The sequence below is a fragment of the Puma concolor genome, chromosome D2 (assembly GCF_028749965.1).
Source record: "Puma concolor isolate L17-30 chromosome D2, mPumCon1.1.hap2, whole genome shotgun sequence".
Classification (NCBI taxonomy): domain Eukaryota; kingdom Metazoa; phylum Chordata; class Mammalia; order Carnivora; family Felidae; genus Puma; species Puma concolor.
The window spans coordinates 51,326,098-51,346,791 of NC_141677.1; the positions used below are offsets into that span (position 1 = coordinate 51,326,098).

General features: G+C 43.5%; 1 protein-coding gene across 7 annotated transcripts in view; it reads right to left on the bottom strand.

Moving 5' to 3' along the window:
* Positions 1-20,694, bottom strand: part of PANK1 (pantothenate kinase 1) — a 100,961-nt gene that overhangs the window by 35,801 nt on the left and 44,466 nt on the right. The window contains exon 1 of one of the 7 annotated variants that reach the window (XM_025917954.2): positions 16,479-17,445. The exons of 2 other annotated variants lie outside the window; for them this stretch is intronic. In XM_025917954.2, the coding sequence (XP_025773739.1) occupies positions 16,479-17,001 (523 nt within the window). In that variant the 5' untranslated portion in view covers positions 17,002-17,445. Of the gene's footprint in view, positions 1-4,173; positions 4,583-4,941; positions 5,530-15,561; positions 15,788-15,834; positions 15,863-16,478; positions 17,446-20,694 lie in introns of those variants that run through there. 4 more of the 7 variants (XM_086680345.1, XM_086680344.1, XM_086680343.1 and 1 more) reach the window with 4 other exon arrangements.

A 20,694-nucleotide genomic window follows, 5' to 3' on the forward strand; every position in this document is an offset into this window, starting at 1 on the left:
ACATGGCGCTGCAAGCTGGAAGAAAGAGGGGGTCACAAGTCCCTCTTCAAATAATCTGAGAACAACCAGATGCTTATGGACCCAGTGATTCATGAACACATGTTTATGCCCGTGAAAGTCACCGTGGCACAGAGCCGGGATACGGCAATGTACCTGCCCTCTTGGCACTTGCTTTCCAGTCTGCAAGGACCGATTGTTAATCAAGAACAACCAGTAACGAGTGAAAACTGCTAGGAGTGAAATCCACATTATTCGAGGACCAGACCTCACTTAATTAAAACAATCCTTTAGGGGGCGCCTGGCTGGCTAAATCGGTAGAGCATGTGACTGATCTTGGGGTTGTAACTTGGAGTCCCAGCTTGGGTATAGAGAGATTACTTTTAAAAAATTAAATCTTTAAAATAAAACAGTCTTTTAGTATTTATGAATGGCAGCTCTAAACAGGGTTCCCTCTTAGGTACAATAACCATCACAAAGTAAAGCCTGATACTTCCTGGCCATTCGAGAACCTTGTAATTAAACTGGAGATGACACTCAAACCTACAAAAAGTTTAAAATCACTGGATGTTAGGGGTGCCTCGGTGGCTCAGTCGGTTAAGTGTCTGACTTCGGCTCAGGTCGTGATCTCCCAGTTCGTGGGTTCGAGCCCCGCTTCAGGCTCTGTGCTGACAGCTCAGGGCCTGGAGCTTGCTTCAGATTCTGTGTCTCAGTCTCTCTCTGCCCCTCCCCGTCTCACACTCTGTCTCTCTCTCTCTCTCTCTCTCTCAAAAATAAACATTAAAAAAATTTTTTTTAATTAAAAAAACAATAAAATCACTTGATGTTAGCGTTGGAGGGACATAAGAGATCTTTTAGGGAAATGCATATCAAAACCACAATGAGATACCACTTCGAACCCACTAGAGTGACTATAATTTAAAAAACAGAAAATAACAAGTGTTGGTGAGGACGTGAAGAAACTGTGGCCCTCATACACCACTGGTGGGGATATAAAATAGTGCAGGGGCGCCTGGGCGGCTCAGCTGGTTAAGCGTCTGATTTCCACTCAGGTCACGATCTCCCAGTTCATGGATTCGAGCCCTGCATCGGGCTCTGTGCTGACAGCTCAGAGCTGGAGCCTGCTTCGAATTCCGTGTCTCCCACTCTCTCTGTCCCTCCCCCACTCACGCTTTCTCTCTCTCAAAAATAAATACGCATTAAAAGATTAAAAAATAAAAAGAGCTTAATATTAAAAAAATAAAATAAAATAGTGCAGTCACTTTGGAAAACAGTCTGGCAGTTCTGCAGGAGGTTAAACGTGAGTTTGTATGTGATCTAGCAAGTCCACTCTCGGGTACATACCCAAGAGAAGTGAAAACCTGTCCCCATAAAAAGTTGTACACAAATGTTCATAGCAGTGGAAACACCCCAAATGTCCATCAACTGATGAATGGATTAATAACCCATGCTGTCTCCAGGCTATGAAGTATTATCTGGCAATAAAAAGGAATTAAATGCTCATATACGTTAAGACATAAATGAACCTTGAAAACACTATGCTCCATGAAAGGAGCCAATCACAAAAAAGCAGAGATAGTATGATTCCAATATATGAACTGTCCACAACAGGTAAATCTGTAGAGACAGAAATATCAGTGGTTGCCCGGTTTCAGGAGTTGTGGGGGCAAAAAGGAGTGACTGCTAAATAAGGTTTTGTAAGGGGGTGACGGAGTATTCTAAAATTGATTGTGGTAACGGTTGCACTCTGCGAATACACTCAAACCCACCTAAGTGTACACGTTAAGTGGGTGAATTGCATGTGCATTCTATCTTAATAAAGCAGATTTCATGCATAAATAAAGCTCTGACCTAAACCCTTCATTTCATAGATAACTTTTGAAATAGAAATGCGAAATTATAATTGCTTTTGAAAAAAAAGTCTTTCTACAGATTTTCCCATATTTTTAAAGAAAATAAGCACAAGAAAATTTTAGATCTTTCTGATGACTGATGGGCATATGAGGGTCAATTTTTGTGCCCACTATATAGTGATGCCCTCAGAACCACATGAACCTCTCTCTGCTTCCAAGGCTACTAGGGTTTAAGTATTCTTTTGTCTCTATTATGGCTTTCTGTGTCTTGCTTTTAGGCTAATCCTGTTAACTTCCTGCTGCTATCAATGTTACTGCAGTACATCTACCCCAAACCTGCTATATATGAATGCAGAGAAACCAGAAAATTCATGTCTGTTAACACTGTTCCTTTAGTAAGAGTAAACAGACTCAGAGAGAGCACAGGAAGTACACTAAATGTAGAATGCAAAAGCGTCTCCAATTTTATTTATTTCCCAACACTGATTTTGGTTGCTCAGACGTGTTTGCTTCCTTCCAGGTTCTCAGCTGCCTTCTGGCTTATTGCTGGCAAGTTTTCAGAGGTGACAGTCACTGTAATTAGTATTAAATGTTTTCTTTTACTGTAGCAATTTTTATCCAAGGCACAGCTAGATGTAATATCTAACTGGAAAAAGAGGTGAAAACTTTAAAAATATAAACATGAGCATTCAAAGTATTCTGTTTATCTGGTGCCAATTAGTTTGGGGACAGAGTGCCCTTCTCTATCATTCAGGTAAGATTTTCAAACAACTTAGCCCTGGAATTTTTTATTGCATCTTAACTATGGAACTCACAGAAGGAAGAGATAAAAGCAACACCTTACTTAACATTGGCTCATTTTAGAAAAAATATTACACATTTAATGCAAAGTCCATCTATGAGACCAACACTGTTTTGATGTGTAAAGGCTGGACAGTTGTCACTTAGGGATGACAGCCGCAGTCTCATAAACTTCAGCACCCAATTTATTTTTGTACTTTGTCTGGATTGCACAATATGGAGACAAGTTTGACTCACAGGGAGTAGGTGCAAATCCTAACTGTTTTCTGAACAGCTTTCCTTGCAATCCGGGGATTTCTGGAATCAAAACTGATTCAGTAGCTTGGACAGATTTACTGAAAATGTTTCACCAAAAAGCTGAATGCTAAAAATAACTAACGGCTCCTCAGTTTGCTTGTAATAAATATAAAAATCAAACAAAAGCCTCTAAACCTTATAATAAGTGCTAAAACTCTAAACTTGATGGGGTTATTCATTTACTTGTTATTATATAACTGACCTATGCCAGAGTGAGAGCATTTGCAAAGCAAATATGCCTAACTAAGCCTTGCCTAGAATGTAACTGAGTGTGGTACACGTGTACTGAAGTGGTATATTAGCTTGTGCAATTTTATGTGGATATACGTGCCCAGGCCAAACTTTTTAGAAGACTTCAGAGCTATAAACTTGCCAATCAATGCTCTGCTTATAAGAATTCAGAAAAAATGGGGCACCTGGGTGGCTCAGTTGGTTGAGCATCCGGTCATGATCTAGCCCTCTGTGAGTTCCGGCCCCGCATCGGGCTCTGTGCTGACAGCTCGGAGCCTGGAGCCGGCTTCGGATTCTGTGTCTCCCTCTCTCTCTGCCCCTCCCCCACTCATGCTCTGTCTCCCTCTCTCTCTCAAAAGTCAATAAACGTTAAAAAATTGAAAAAAAAAAAAAAAGAATCCAGAAGAAGCTTCTTCTAACGTCTACAAAAAATGGGTTAATCCAGCAGCAGCACTGTACCAACTAACATTAAGGGCTTACCATGTGCCAGGGTGTGTGCTAGAAGCTTTACATGCAATGTTTAATTTAATTCTCAGAACCCAACGAGGTAGGCATTCTTATTTATGCCCACTTTACAGATGACAGAACTGAGGCCAAGAAGTTAAGGCACTCACCCAAACATTAGTTACGGGGTTTTCAACATGCGTTTCAGTTACGGCTTTTCAATAGAGAAAAATATTTTTAAAGAATTTTGAATTAAATACGTGGGCCCTTCTAAAAAAGTTTCATCTGTATGCAGCTGGTGCCTAACAAGTATCCGTTGCCTAAAAAACAAAAGAGCGACCATTCGCACGCTGTGACTTCTACAGCCCAGTATAAAACCAGATATTAGTCATAACCCTAAATTATTAGAAAATATCATGATACTCAGTATTCTGTCCAAGAAGGCAAGGAAGTATAAAATGCATCTGGAGCTCATTTTGCATAAAACTGAAAGACTCATAAAACTGCCAAGAGTAAGGCAATCCTGGCAGTTATACAGATAAGAACTCACTGATGTTGAAGTGGTTTGATCCTCAAAAACGCTTGACAGACAAGAGTGATATTAGAGAGATTCAGGATCTTTTTCTTTGTTCTTGTGGTTCATTTGAAATGAAGGAACGGCAAGTCTCACAAATTTCAGCAATACCCCTCCTGGTAACCTCCTGTAAACTCCACATTCAACCTTGAATCCAGTACCCCCAGACTTCCAGTCTGAGCCCAGTCCTCCTTCCCAGGTGTCTTCAGAATGAGTGCTAGCTTGCCTGTTCCCACCCTAGTGACTGCAGAGGCGGAATTCTTTTAATCCTGTTCCCAGTCTCTCCCTCTCAAGACAGAAACTACATGGGAGATACAAATCACTTCTAGTCCAGTGATTCTGGGATGATTCCAAAGTGCCTTTTTTGGCACATGGTTATTTCATTACGAGAATGAAGTTTCAAATCTCAGACCATGAAGATATGGTTAAAAATTAATCATAAACAGGCAGTAGCAGGTACTGGCAAAACAAACAAAAACAAACAAACAAACAAAAACATACCAAAAAAACCCCCAAACTAAATCCTCCCAGGAAACACAATATCAGATTTTCATCTATCTATCAACAAACAGGATGCAACGATTTTAACCGTAAACTGAATTTATTCCTCTAACTGTGCATCATAAAATACTATATAGCTTCAACTGAAAATAATACATTGTTAACTTTTTCCAGCAATTAACAGATTATGGTTATGCTTTCAAAAAGTTTTTATCTTTTAGAAACACATATAAAAACACTTACCATTAAACTGAGATATCTGAGACTTGCTGCAAATCATCCAGTTTGAAAGGGGAGGTTTGGATGTAACAGAAAAAATAAGACTGGACATGAGTGCAAAGATAGGCTGAGTGATGAGTGATGGGCAGTTATTTGATGTACACTCTGGCTTTATATAACATTTGAAGTTTTCCCAAGTAAAAAGATTTCTTTATAATCCCAACACTCTCTAAATACTCATGCAAGACAGTGAGAGGACAGTGGGGCATCACGAGTCGCCTTTGGAGTAAAACTCTAATGGGAATGAACTGGGGAAGTCCCTTTTTTTGCCCCACAGATCCTGCCTCTGGAAACAAACAAACAACCTCCCTTCCCTTTTGGCTGGGACAAATTTCAGCCTGCCCGCCCTAACCAAAAACATGAAATGGAGATCCTCCGGCAACTCCGCCCTGCCATGTCACCAACAGTAAATTAATTATAAATCACCCTAGAAAGGTGCAAGGTTCACTGGGGCTAGATTTACACCTATCTAAAGGAAAAATATTGGTGTTGCCCAGTCCACATGTAACGAACATGTAGCTCAAAACAACTCAAGTCATTCAAAATAAAAACAGGAGTGAATCATAAAATGAGTGTAAAGAAGCCTAAGGTTATGGTTCTCCTGTAGTTAGTACTCTGGTGCATGCATGTATATATACATAAAGTCATGTATATTATTTTCTTCTTTCTTTCTTTCTTCTCTCCTGCTACGTTGTTGGTACACTAACACCTGCTTGTTCTACCTACTGGGTGATCTGGCACTGAACCCAACGGTATTTGGAGTAGGAATTTAGGAGGGAGAACGAGAGGCAGACAACAATGTGATTCTAAATTCTACCCTTAAAACATAGCGGGCCCTCAAATATGTGTGGAATACTTTCTTTCCTGAGAATGAAGTTCTTTTGTCTGACTCCTCACCTTCCAGCATTATCCTACTTAGCAAAGGACATGTCAGTCTTTTTCTCCCATTCTCTGAATCAAAGGCTTTAATTATTCAGCTCGTATTACTGATGCTGTCTGGGACTTTCCTCTGAGTGACCCATGACCTGTATTCTAGTCAGTGACGTCCTGGTAAATGTTTAGCAACTGGCTGCCTAAGAAGAAAACCTTGATTTTTAGCGTTTGCCAATTTCCATAGGGCAAATACACTCACTGTAGTCAATTTCAAGCTGCCAACACCAGGACATAGGATGCAGAATTAGGGAGAAATGTGTACAACCAGCTCCCCTGAGCACGTAGGAGCTGGCCCCATCAAATTAAGGGAACTTGTGGTTTTCCTAGGATGATCCCAGTTTATGCCTGTGGTCCTGGCATAATTATTCACGATACCCCTTACCACTCTTTAAAAGTGTTGACGATATATCATGCAGTCACTCCAAAGAATAAATCACATTTGGGCCACTTCCTCATAGTAAAAATCTTCCATAAAAGGTAGGATGTGGTATCTCCTTGACCAAACTGATATTACCTTCCTTCTCCCAAATACGTAGCATGTTTTTAGATGTTTTTCATCAAACACTGGTAGTTGGGAAAGTATGGATGGCAAACAGACAGCCTCAACTTGTTCAAGTCCTCTGACTTATACGCACAGAGTTTAGGGACTTGGAAATGCCATAGATTTGACTAAAATCAAGCCAGGCAACTGGCTTCAGGCTACACTCCAGCTTGGAATCACATGAAGCCGAGTATCCCATGCAGAGTCTAGCACAGTGCGTGGCCCACAGCAATAAAAACTGGTTAGCTCCAGGGCGCCTGGGTGGCTCAGTCAGTTAAGCATCTGACTCTTGATTTCGGCCCAGGTCACCATCTCACGGTTTGTGAGATTGAGCCCTGAGTCGAGTTCTACTCTGAGAGCATGGAGACTGCTTGGGATCCTCTCTCACTCCCAATCTCTCTCTCTCTCTCTCTCTCTGCCCCTCCCTTGCCCTCCCTGTCTCTCAAAATGAAAAAATAAACATTTTTAAAAGATTTAAAAAAAAAATGATTAGCCCCTGTGGGACATACAGGCTTATTAAATCTTGGCGTTCAAGGTCACCCAGGTCAGTACTTACCTGATCCCTTTTATGACAACCCCAAGAGGCCATTCTCCCATCTAAGCTTTAATACTTTGGCAACTCAACACAACCAGTACTGGCTCACAAGGATGATGAAGTCTGGCAGGTGAGTGTGTGGGTCTTTGTTTTTCAGAGGGCAGGACGCCATGGAAAAGTCAAGTTTAATAGCTGTCTTTAAATGTCTAAGGAGCTGTCATGCAGAAGAGAGATTGGATACACTGTAGGGTCAAGGCAGAAGTTATAGGAGTAAGTGTAAGTAAGGAAGGGCATCTAACACCACCACCCATGACAGCTAACATTTATTGGGTGCTTATGTTTTGTTGGAAGCCTCATTACACTGTGGACCCATATCAAGCTTGAAGTCACACAAATCCACCCCTGCCTCGTTCCCTCCTGGACTGCCTACCTCAGGCTGTAAAGGAATTGTTTGTCCAGAAGGCCCAGAGGATTCCTAGCAACTGGCACTGCCCAGGCTGGCCACAGCTCACAGAGATTCACGTAAGTTCAGTCTGTCCAGAGGCGCTAGCTAAAGACCCAGTGGCCCAGATTCAGCATTGAGTCAGGGCCAGGCATTCCAGAAGGTTCACGTGCTGGTCTCGAAGGCAACAAGTGCCCAGAAATATCCATCTCCTCATCTGCCAGAACAAGGTTTGCTAGGCTATGGGTAAAAAGAAGGCCTGAGAAGTAGCATCCGTTCTGAATTCTGCAGCCTTGTTTGATTCCTGCAGCTTTCATAAAGGAAAGGTGCTCACTTTCCTAATCCTTTTCTCTTGTGTGCATTATCTGCTTCACTCAGGGGCTGACATAGCAAACTGTAAAGATCAAAGAAAGAAACTTCCTTTTTTAGAAATAACTTTGTCCTAGGGTGCCTGGGTGGCTCAGTCGGTTAAGTGGCTCAGGTCACGATCTCACGGTTCGTGAATTCAAGCCCCTCATCGGGCTCTGTGCCGATAGCTCAGATCCTGGAGCCTGCTTCGGATTCTGTGTCTCCCTCTCTCTCTCTGCCCCTCCCTTACTCGCACTCTGTATCTCTCTCTCTCTCTCTCTCTCTCAAAACTAAATAAACATTAAAAAAAAAAAAAAAAACACACCAACTTTGTCCTGACACTAGATTAACAGTAAAACAAATGACAGTCTTCTTAGTCACCAAGTTGCCAAAATCACCCTCAGACAGGTCATGCTGTACATCTCAGGAGTTGCAGTGGGGCAACTTATGAAAGTGACAATGAGGTCAAGAATTGCGACACAGGCCATGTGTCCTGCCTCTAGAAACGTCAGAATTAGGGCACTTCCATTCAGGATGTGATGTTGGGTCAGGTTGGAAGATACCTTGAATGAAGCCCAGTCTCAGTTGGGGCAAGATGAGTTCATGGAAATCCTGAGATTTCACAAAGTTTTGAAAGCCTCTGTGACTAAGTAACAGCAGTAATATTAATATTAAATGTCCTGCTTGTGTTAGCAAGTAAAATATCTTTTACTGTGCACGTAGCAGGGTCCAGTCACTCTGTTTTACAACTTATCTCCATTTTCTGCCTTTGGTCCTCACAACCAATAAGATGGACGCCATTATCTCTATTGGAGAAGTTAAGGATCTCGCCTGAAGGGGACACTGTTAGTAATGGCACAGTGAGGCTCTGAATTCAGGTCTGGTGGCTTCAAAGCTCTTTCCACTACAGAACACTACCCAAGTCTAGCCCAGCAGAGTCAAAATCTGAACTCAGACAGTTTTGCCCCAAGCCTTTGTGCTATCCTTCAGTTTCTTCACCTGCCGAGGAAAGATCATATGATTTGTCTTACCATAGTCTCAGTATCTTATAAACAACAGAAATTTATTTCTCACAATTCTGGAATCCAAGATCAAGGTACTGGTGGATTCAGCGCCTGGCAAGACCCTGCCTCCTAGATGGCTTTCTTTTTGCTGTCCCCTCACATGGCAGAAGTGGGGATGGGGGTTCTAGCTCTCTGGGGTCTTTTATAAGGACACTAATCCCAATCATAAGGGCTCTACCCTCAAGACCTAATCACCTCCCAAGGGCCCCACCTCCTAATAACACCACCTTGGGGGTTAGAATGTCAATATATGAGTTTTGGGGGGACACAAGCGTTCAATCTATAGCAGTACCCAACTCACAGGGTACTGCGAGCGTTTGCTGAGATAATCCATATAAAGTGTTTAGCTTAGTGTCTGCACATAGTAAGTGCCCTTTAATGTTGGCTGCTGTTACTTCCACAGGCACATGGATGAGCTTTTTGCCAAAGGTGTACAGATTGCATACACTTATCTCTTCTTAAAGTTTTACAGAACACACTTCCTTTTCCCAACATAAATAATAAGTTTATCAGGGCACAAAAGAGAGCCAGCTAGCTGGCAATGGACTTAGACTTGGGTCTGAATTTTGGCCCGGTCATTCACGGACTATAGGCTTTGGGGCGGGATACCTCACTTCTCTGAGCCTCTCTCTCTCCATCTGTAAAATGGACAGTGGGGTTGGTAATGTGCATGCTTTCATCAAAACACGTACAGAACAATATGTACACAGCTGTTGCTCAATAACAGCTACTCTACTGGAAGTGACTACTGTTAAGTACTCACTATGGTCATAAGTTTTTCCATCCTCTTTCCAAACTGTAGAGAAACCTGCTGGAGGTCCAGATCATTATTTTGATGTAACTGCCTCTAAAAATAACATTACCTCACCCCTTCGAATCATCTGTTATTTTCAAATGTATTCCCAAGGAGAATATGAACACACACACACACCCACCCATACACACACATGTGATTAGCCAAGTCTAAGCATCTAAGAGATGTCATGAATTAAGTAATGAGATACCACGCTCGATAGCTCCATCACCTACAGAAAAGGTCTTCTTAGAAATTCTGTGCGCCACATTGGGTACACTGAACAGTTTCTGTATCTGATTCAGAATCCTGCCATCCCAAGGTGAATACTGGCTTACTTATTAAAGCTAAAGCACATGTAATTAAATATCATAGAAGTCAAACCTTGATTTATTTTTACTTTCAAGGCAATTGGTTTGTATTAAAGCCACTCACACACACCTACACACAAGTCAAGCTATCACAAAAGCAAAACCCCAAAACCTGTCAATTAAAACCAGTACTCCTTTGTCTCTCTACTAATTCTATTTCCAAAACCATGACGGGTTTTGTTTTATTCACTTGTTAAATGCCCCACATGCTAAACATTAGCAGCACCCTTTCCATCTTTGGTTACTGTGCCAAGCAAAATATCCTTGGTATTAAGGTTGAAATTCACTTACTGGTCTTTTGAGGAAAAGTGTTCACATGCCTAACACATTCTGATACCTAACTTAACCACTTAGATGCAGGCCACTTGGGCCTTAAAGTCTTAATCTTCGGTTTAAATGTGCATTGCACAACTCATAACTTCATGGACAAACTTGGGAATCTGACCACGTCCCACATGGTAGGAATACTACAGTGTGCCCTTGCTTTCCATTTCGGTCTTGGGTTCTTGAATTTGCAATGCTTCCCATCCATGTAGAAGTACTGAGTACAGTTTTTTTACCAAAAAAAAAAAAAAAAAAAAAAAAAAAGCATATATATCTACCCTCTGTGCAGATACAACCAGAAAATTCTATGATCTTTTTTATCCTGGTTTTTCTCATAGGAAGTGGAAAGCCCAAATGCCAAAGCTAAATACCCCAATGTTTGGAAAATTGAGGCCTCATACTTTCACCATGCTGGCTAGCTGAAATGGGTGACAGATTTAGGTTTCTTTGGTTTGTACCTATGAGTATGTTATGGGTGCAATGGATTTTCACCCATTTTCTGCTCGTAGCATCCTATCTAAATGATTTGAGAAGCCAGAATGCCCACCCCACAGGAGGCTGCCCTCCCTGATCCAGTCTTTATTCCTGCCTGTTGCCAAGCAACAGAGGAGGGAAGGGAGAGGGCAGCACTGATCCTCCAGTCTTCTGAGGATGCCCAAATACTTGCCTTTCTGCAGCATAGTGTTTGGTGACTCCAACAATCTCCTTTGCATTTCTCTCCTCACTCCACCAGGGTGGCTCATCTAACAGTGTCCTTGTGGTCTAAAATATCCAGCATTTCAAGGAAACATCTAAATACTACTTTGTGCTGTTTTGGTTCCTCTTCCAAAAAGTATGTGTCGACCCATCTCATCAACAATAACTTAAGAAAGAGTCACGGACAAGGGCATGCGGGTGGCTCAGTTGGTTCAGTGTTTGGTTCTTGATTTTGGCTCAGGTGATGATCTCACTGTTGGTGAGTTTGAGCCCGTTTGAGTCCCTAATCGGGCTCTGCACTGACAGGGCGGAGCCTGATTGGGATTCTCTCTCTCTCCCTTTCTCTCTCTGCCCCTCCCCAGATCCTTCTCTCTCTCTCAAAATAAATAAACTTAAGAAAAATCTTTATTAAAAAAAAGAAAAAAGAGTTACACATGAAGTTGTTGCTACAGCAATGTTTATGATGTAGAGACCCCTCGCTGCAGCCTAAAGCTTCCAGAGAAAGGTTAAATAAATTCTTGGGGATATAATACAACCATTTAAAAAATGATGTTTTGAAAAAACAAAAAACAAAAAACAAAACAAAATAAAACCAAAAAAAAAGATGTTTTGGGGCACCTGGGTGGCTCAGTCTGTTGAGCAACCAACTTCGGCTCAGGTTGTGATCTCACAACCTCACGGTTGTGAGTTCGAGTCCCGTGTCGGGCTCTGTGCTGTCAGCTCAGAGCCTGGAGCCTGCTTTGGATTCTGTGTCTCCTTCTCTCTCTGCCCCTCGCCCACTTGTGCTCTGTCTCTTTTTGTCTCTCAAAAATAAATAAACGTAAAAAAATTTTTTTTAAATGATGTTTTGGGGTGCCTGGGTGGCTCAGTCAGTTGAGTGTCTGACTCTTGATTTCGGCTCAGGTCATGATCCCAGGGCCGTGGGATCGAGGCCTGCATGGGGCTTCATACTGAGCATAGAGCCTGCTTGAGATTCCCTCTCTCTCTAAAATTAAAAAAAAAAAAAGTTTTAATGCCATAAGAAAATGCTTATGCTAAAACTTTTAAAAACAAAAGCTAGCAAAATCTCATCTTAGTATGATCTCAAATTACCTGTAAAATATGGCACATTGTAAACAGTTGTTTTCTCTAAGTGATGGGACTGTAAGTACTTTTTCCTGCTTTTTCTCTACAGTTTTCTATTTGTATTGGGGAAGGGTAAAAAAATAATTGAAGGACTGAGTGTTATAGCTAATCAAATAAAACATTTTGGTCTTTCTTATTCTAAGCCTGTTTTTTGTTTTGTTTTGTTTGTTTTTAAGGAAGTCAATCTCTGGCAGCTCAATTGTCCTGTCCTTTGGATTAACAGTGGACAGTATTCTGTATGGGGGTGATGAAAGCTGGCATTTACTGAATAAATGCTATATGCCAAGCAGGGATCTAGGTTCTTACTATATACATTATCTAATTTAATTCTCATATCAACCCAATGAGTAGTATGATTATCTCCATCCTGGAACTGACACATAGGTGAATTATTGGCCCTAGGCCATCCAGCAGCTATCCAAACACAAGCCCTCTGGGGTTTGAATGGCTACACCATTTACAACACATTAGACCCTCACAGCATTTTATTAGGACTATCATTAGTTTCAAAATATTTGGGAAGTGAGCTGACTCAGTAAGGTGCTACTTATGCATGCTTCAAAGAATCAAATCATCAAGGAGCAGATCAAAGGAATCTCCCAGTTGATACTCTGTGGAAATTCCAGTGAAGAGATTTTGCCAAAGTCTATCTTATGGATGGAAATGACTATCTCAATGAGGTGGTGATAATGTCACTTGTACCTTTTCTCCTGTGACATCAGTCAAATGTTCATGGACCTGAGGTGCAAGGCATAAGAGAAAAAACTATATCATCTGCAATCAGACTTCTAACCTAATTGAGGAAATAAGACAACACACAGGGAACAATTGGCACAAAGAAGAAGAAGAAGAAGAAGAAGGAGGAGGAGGAGGAGGAGGAGGAGGAGGAGGAGAATGGAGGAGGAGGAGAAGGAAGAGGAGGAGAATGGAGGAAGAGGAGGAGGAAGAGGAGGAGAATGGAGGAAGAGGAGGAGGAGGAGGAGGAGGAGGAGGAGGAGGAGGAGAAGGAGAAGAAGAAGAGGAGGAGGAAGAAGAAGAAGAAGAAGAAGAAGAAGAAGAAGAAGAAGAAGAAGAAGAGGAGGAGGAGGAGGAGGAGGAGGAGGAAGAAACCCAATTAAATGCTAAGTCGTGTGGCAAAGTGGATAACTAGCATAGAAGTCATAGCTCTGAAGTATCAGAATTTGGAAGACACAAGGAACAACACTTTAAGACCACCTAGCCAACTCCAGTGTCTCAACATGAGAGCTAGTAACTTGGTTGAGGCTACACAGCTAAATAGCAGAGGTAGGTGAAGTAACCAAGGAAGACCGATGAAGCAGTCTTACAAAAGCTTTCCAAGGACAAGTGGTGAGGTGATGGTACTTTCGATAAAAAGTGGACAACACTCCCCTCTCCTGGTTTAGCAAAATTAACCTACCACTGGTCTGATGTTTAGCTTACAAGCTTGTAAAGAGTTCCTGCGTTGAGATTTAAAATTTTAAAACAATCAGAAACTACTGAATTGTTTGTTTCATTGCATTCATCATTTTCAAACGTTAAGTATTTCTATGTGTATTGCACTCTATCCACGATATTACCAAATAGAAACACACCCACTCACATAAGCATTCCAAGTGCCTATCTGAGAGCACTGAGATCTGGCTGTCTTCAACACACCTCTGGTTTAGACGGAAGCAGGTTGTTTGACGTTGTAAACTGATAAATAGGAATTATTTGTTCAGCTTCAATGCTTCCACCAACAACAATACCCCTGCATTTTATTTAAAACACCCAAATACTTTTTGTAATAGTTGCTCACATACAATCTATCAATCGTTAGAAAATGGGGATATACTTAACTCTTAGTATATCTAACTAAGATATAGATTAGATTAGATTAGATTAGATTAGATTAGATTAGAGAATCTAAATATGAATTGACGGAGCACTATCTTTTTTTTATAAAAAAATACCTAAACATTAATAGACAAGGCTTAAAGATGTTGCCCGAGTTTTCACTGAGAACTTTTGGTAGTGAACACAGCAGATGCCACTCAGAACATGTAAAATTTATTTCAGAAATGCTTGTTCAAATTTGAGAAATGAAAACATGGTAGGATAATGAAAAGTAAATTTTGATGAATCCCTTTTAAAAGTTTAAAAGTTCAGTATCATGGTCACTGGACTTAAAATAGCTAAGGTTTTAATTTTTGTAAAAAATACAAACCACTTTAATTTCTGACACCAAATACATAGGCATAAAGTTATATTTTCTTGTATTCTAAAATAATAATTGTTGGGGCGCCTGGGTGGTTCAGTCAGTTAAGCATCTGACTTCAGCTCAGGTCCGTGGGTTCGAGCCCCTTGTGGAGCTCTGTGTTCACAGTTCAAACCTGGAGCCTGCTTGGGATTCTCTGTGTGTGTGTGTGTCTCTCTCTCTGTTCCTCCCCCGCCCGTGCTCTGTCTCTCTCTGTCTCTCAAAAATAAATAAGCGTTTAAAAAATAATTAAAAACTTAAAAAAAAATCCTGGGGCGCCTGGGTGGCTCAGTTGGTTAAGCGGCCGACTTCGGCTCAGGTCATGATCTCGCGGTCTGTGGGTTCGAGCCCCGTGTCAGGCTCTGTGCTGACAGCTCAGAGCCTGGAGCCTGTTTCGGATTCTGTGTCTCCCTCTCTCTGACCCTCCCCCATTCATGCTCTGTCTCTCTCTGTCTCAAAAATAAATAAACGTTAAAAAAAAAATTAAAAAAAAAATCCTTGTGGGTTTGCAAGCTCAAGTTAAGCCTCAAAATTATTTTTTCTCTGCCTCCAATCTATTATTAAGAGAGAGTACTTTTAATTCCTCAAAAATTATTTCTAAAGGTGTTATATACCCTCACAGACCATTTAGGCTAGCTATACTACACAAAAACTCAAAACAGTTCTCTTTCGATATACTTTAGCTATTTACATTGCAAACTGTTCTGCGATTTGTAAACATAGATCAGAGAAATAACTAAAATGTGGTTTCAAAAGAAGTAAAACAGGTTAATAAATCATAAGTAATCAATATCAAGTCCATAAAGAAGGTAATTTTCTAACAAGTCTGAAAAACAAAAATAAGTACAAATTCAAGTGCTAAATAGATGCCTTCCTTACAACAATCACCAAATCTGTGTGGCTTCAAAGTTAACTTTCAGCCTAAACATTTCACATCTACAAAATACAAGCATCAGAGTCATCCCGTCCCACATCAGTACTTTCCAAAGTCTCAGAGATTTTAACTGAGCGCAGAAAACCTACGAGTCTAAAGAGAGAAACAAAAAAGTTTGCCAAATATCAAGCTTTTACAGATAAATCCAAAACCTATACTAGCAATTTCTCCGTATCAGACAGAATAACCCATACGCAAATGGTGTTTGAATGCAATCGCTAATTAGTATGCATTCTACTTACTTTGCTTTTTGCCATTTATAAGCTTCATTAAAGACACCCAGAAAGAGGTAACCAGTAGAAGGAGGTTCAGCTCAGATAGGAAAAAACAGTTGTAAACTCGATCTACGAATTTACATCCCACAACGTCATGCAGGGAAGGTACTCTTTATAAAGTAACATCATATATACACGCTTTAGATTGTGAAATAACGCCTTTCAGCTTTTTACGCCGCAAGCTACCATTAGAAACCCTCAACTCTACCTCCCCAGTTCCCAGAAAAAAAAAAAATCCACCTCTAATTCTCATTGGTCCACATAGTTCCGGCCCACATGGTATCAGTGGGTGTGCCCCCGCCAACGGGTCCTCTCATTGGCTGCGAGGAAAGAGCATTTAATAGGATGTGATTTGGGGGGTTGTCAAACTCCACGCCTCCAGGCCTTGCGTTTGCCAATAGACCCGAGGTACTGGCGGCTACTCTGCGATTCAAAGGACAAGGTGGCTGCCCGAGCGCCAACCCAGAAAGACGAACTCTGACAAGGAAAAGGGGCGAGGAGAAGGGAGAGGGCCCTCCCGCTCTACGCCTACTCCCGGAACCCGTGAAATGTTGGCACACGTGCATTTTCCCACCGACCAATTAGGAAGGCGGGCAGTACGCTGGCCTTGCCTAGAGCCAAGACCGAAGGAGCAGCGCAGGATCCGCATTGAATCGGCCCATTCTACAGACGGAAGCAAGCAAGCGTGAGGCTCAGGCAGCGATCTTTAGTGCTTGGCGCCCCTGGGGAAAGAATCAGTTCCCGGAGTCCCCTCCGTACACTCCCCCGACAGCGGGCGCTGGGGCGCACCAGTCGCGCTGCGGTGCCTGCCCGCGGCTCCCGGGGTGGTAGGCGCGCGGGATGCGCCTGCCTCGCGCCAGCGTTCCGCTCGCGATGGGACTTACGCGGCCTGTTCTTCCTCCCGGAGTCCATCCTCCTCCGCAGCCGGCATTTCTTGGCGGGGGAGTCGTGCTGAGGGGGCGGTGGCTGCGGCTGAAGCTCGGGCAAGAGCTGGAGGCGCGGGGGTGCCGCGTCGCCACCGCCCGCGGGGCCCCGGCTGCAGAGGAGCAGCGGCTGGACTGGCGGCGGATGGAAGCCGTTGTGCAGCAGCCCGTTTACGGCGGCAGCTCCGGTGTCGGCGGGGGGCCCCGGAGCGTGCGTGGCCGAGTGCTCGGGCCGCCCGCCCCGGTCGCCCATGCCGGAGGCTGGTGCGGCGGCGCGCGGGCCCCGGCTCAGGCAGCCTCGCTGGAGGTCATTCTCGGGCGTCTTTATTTCCCCGGATCCTCCCTGCGGTTTCCGATTCAGCAGCCGCAGAGCCGGCGCCGGGGGATGGCGAGCCCGGCGCTCCTCCCCTTCTCCCACCGGCTCCCCCCTCTCCTCCGCGCTCTGCCCCCTGCGCGCCCGCCCCGCCGCGCCAGCCTGGAGCATGCCAGCTCCGGGCGCGGAATCGGGGATCCCCGCGGACCCCCAGCCGGGGCCCCCACGGCTCGCCTCCCCCTGTTCCCCCGGCCGCGCGACTTCAAACGCGGCTTCCTTGCCTTCCAGACCTGTCCCCACTACTGAGCATGCCCAGTGCTGCCCGCCACCGCCACAGACGAGTTTCAACTAGGGGACTGAAGTTCTCTGGGTTTGCAAAAAGATGGGCGGGTTGAGCTTTGTATCTCGGAGAGGCCGAGAGGGGACTGAGCGAGGCTGGCGCAAGAGGAGCAGGTAGCTTCGGGAGGAATACGGAGGCACACAAATATTTGTTGAGGTTTCAAGTTTGCTAATCCTGTCCCCAGAGAGCTAGACACCTTTGCAAGGTCATTCACGCTGTCCCCTCCAACACCCCTCCTCTCGTTGCTTTGTGAGTGTGTGTGTGTTTGGTTAAGTGACCAACTACTCACAGGCCTGAGTGGAGGGAGGAGAGGGAATATTTATAGAAAGGTAGGCCGATTTGGGGAGGGAGGGGAGTGAAATTTCTTTACTGGCACACAGACAGACACCATGTGGTTTCCCGGAGTTGTCTTCTGCAGGGAGGAAACCTAGGAATACAGTGTAAGGACAGTGAAGGACACAGCTGCACGCAGGATTAACAGGTGCTGGAAGAGACCAAGAAAGCAGAAGCAGTCCCAAGCTATAAAAAGCACTTTCCTCACCCAGAAAGGACTTCAAGAGACAAAGTGATCCTATTTATAGAATAAGGAGTTGCCTGTGTTTTAAGAAGGGAAGGCAGTATGGCCCGGTGGTCAACACCATAACCTTTGGAGTCTGAGCTGGGTTCAGATTCCAACTCGGCCACTGAGCAAACCCAGAGAGAGTCATTGCTCAAGTGAGCACACCTGGCAATAGGAAACAGGACTGGACATGCTCCGTAGGCAGGGCAAATTTGGGTGCTGAGGACTTTACTAAAGTTATGTAATCCCTTGAGGCTTCAGCTTTTGAATCTAACAAGGAGCTGTTGTGAGAAATCTATCTAAAGTAACTGGTACAATCCTGGCACACAGGAAATGCTTCAAACAGGTGGTAATCTTTACTACATTATTAGCAGTTCACCCATGTCGAGTGAGAGGAACAAACCATGTTCACAGCCATATTTACTGTGTGATTTATTATACGTGATGTTCTCCATCATTTGTATTTACCTAACCTACAGAGGACTCAGAGGCCAGCAAGTGCTGCCTGGGCCACTGGGTTGCCAAGCCCCTGGGCCTCAGTGCGTTCAGCAGCAGCCAGGGCCTGTGCCTTGAATTGGCAATTTCTTCCAGGAGCGCCCTACCCAGAACCACAGCTTGGGAACCATAGGGGCCCTTGAGAACTCTGGTCTGCCCACTCATTTTTCCAGATAAGGAAACAGCCACAGAGAGATGGCTGAGGTTGTTAAGAGCAAAATCAGGGCGAAATCCTAAATCTTCTATCCCTGACTTTATCATACTATTTGAGACACAGAGGAAAAAAACAAAACAAAACTTGGGGCTGTGGCCCCTACCTCTCCTGCCTCATCTCCAGCTCCCTGTGCTCCTGCTATAGGGCAGCCTGCCAGTTCCTCAAACAATTTATTTTCCCTTTGCATCTGTTATTTCCATTGGCTGAAATTCTCTTCCCCCAGACCTCTTTGTCCACTAGATTTGGACTCAATCCTCAGATCTCTGCTTCAACCTCTTATATTTAGAGAAACTTTCCCTGACCCTTGGGACTAGATCAGGTTTTCCTACTCCCTACACCGTATCTTCCTTACTCTATCAGTTTGTAACTCTACGATGCATCTGTTCCCTTATTTGTCAGTGGGGATATTAATAGGACATCAACTAAGTCGTTACAATTATGAAATTAACTAATATATGTGAAGCACCCAGCACATCATAACTGCTCTGAAAAATCTAGATATTGTAGCCAGGGCACAGGGGTGTAGGAGCCCCTGGCTGTGAGGGTCCCAAACAGACCAGGTTCAGCTACTTGCCACTGACAAAATCCAAAAGGCAAAGAGACAAGTAGTGGGGAAACAAGAAAGGAATTGATTTCGGTGAGGCCAATACCAGGAAGCAGACTAACATGTCAAAGACTGTCTCAAAAGTGCTGACAATACTTCCAGGTTTATATAAGGAAAACAGGGGGCAAAGTTCAGTGGGTACATGCAGCTGGGCAGTCAAGGTGAGGTTGATCATTGTCTTGGGGTCAGTCAAGCAGGGTCTTGCTGGCTCAGGGTGGTTCTTATTGTTTGAGTGGGTAGTTTTGGTTCTCATTAGGGGATGCTTTGCCCACAGGGTATTTTGCCTGAGGTTAAGAGATAAACTGGAAAGAAGAAATTAATCAATAAATAAGTTTGAGGTCAAAATAGTAATATTGAAAGAGGTAGTTGAAGTCCTCTTTCAATATTAGTATTTGTCTCACCCCCTCCCCCGGCACCCCGCCCCCCAAACACACACTGTGATCTCCATTAAGGCAGATGACTGTTCATCGTTGTATCCCTAGGAAACTTTTGGTAATTACCTGTGACTGAATAAATGACTTACATGATATTTCACCCAGGGTGTCTCTCACTTTCTGCTGTAAATCTGCTGAAAAATCTCTACTGCTACTCCTAAATATTCAAAGATTTTCAAATTCCCACATAACTTAAGCTGAGTAATTTAGGAAGCAGTTTATATCAGAGGTGCAAATAGGAGCTTTAGCAATGCAGTATCTCCAAGGACATGCTCTCTCCAGCTTGATTCCCAGGCATGTTGAGGAACGCCTGAGCCAGGTGGCTCAGACCCAGGCAGGGCAGAAGTACTGGGGACAGAACGTCCTCCACCTGCTTCCTTTCTCCCGCCCTTGTCAGGCTGGTGCCCTGGATCAGTCACACCAAGCATGTGGGGTAGAGAGGAAGTCAGGTGGCATCTCACAGGATTATTCAGGGGAGATATATCTGGGAAGTTTAACTCTGAGGTAGGAGCTCTCACGTGCTCCAGCAGGGGCATGGAACAATGTTTAGAAAAGAGTGAGGGAGGAAGGAACCCTCAAGCCACTTCTCTCCCTTTGTTCATTCATTCATTTATTTACTAGTCATTCATTAAGTGTGTACTATACTGTAGGCACTAAAACAGATGGTGGGAATACAGAGACAGCATAGATACCCTCACTACCCTCTAAAAGCTTACAACTCAATAGCAAGAGAGAAGTCAGTGCTTCTCCATCAGTGCTATAAAAATAGCCTGGGGAGTGTTTACTTTTTAACTCTTCATTGAATGTAACATACATACAGAAATGTATACATAATCTAAGGGCAGAGCTCAGTGAATTCCACACAAATAAACACTGTGTGTAATTAGCACCTGATCAAGAAACAGAACATGACCAGTAATCTAGCAGATTTTTTTAAGAGCAAATTCTTCACCCAGGTCCATGGACTGATTTAGTAGTTTTGGAGCACAGGAATCTGCAATGGTGATGATGGTGATGATAAATATTTTTTAAAGAAGTAAAACAGTAGAAAAAAACTTTTCAAAAAACGAGATTATGGGTGCCTGGTGGCCCAGTCAGTGGAGCATCTGATTTCGGCTCTGGTTATGATCTCATGGTTCATGAGTTCAAGCCCTCACCGGATGACCTCAAGCCCTGCTTTGGGTGAGCCCTGCTTCTCTCTCTCTCCCTCTCTCTCTG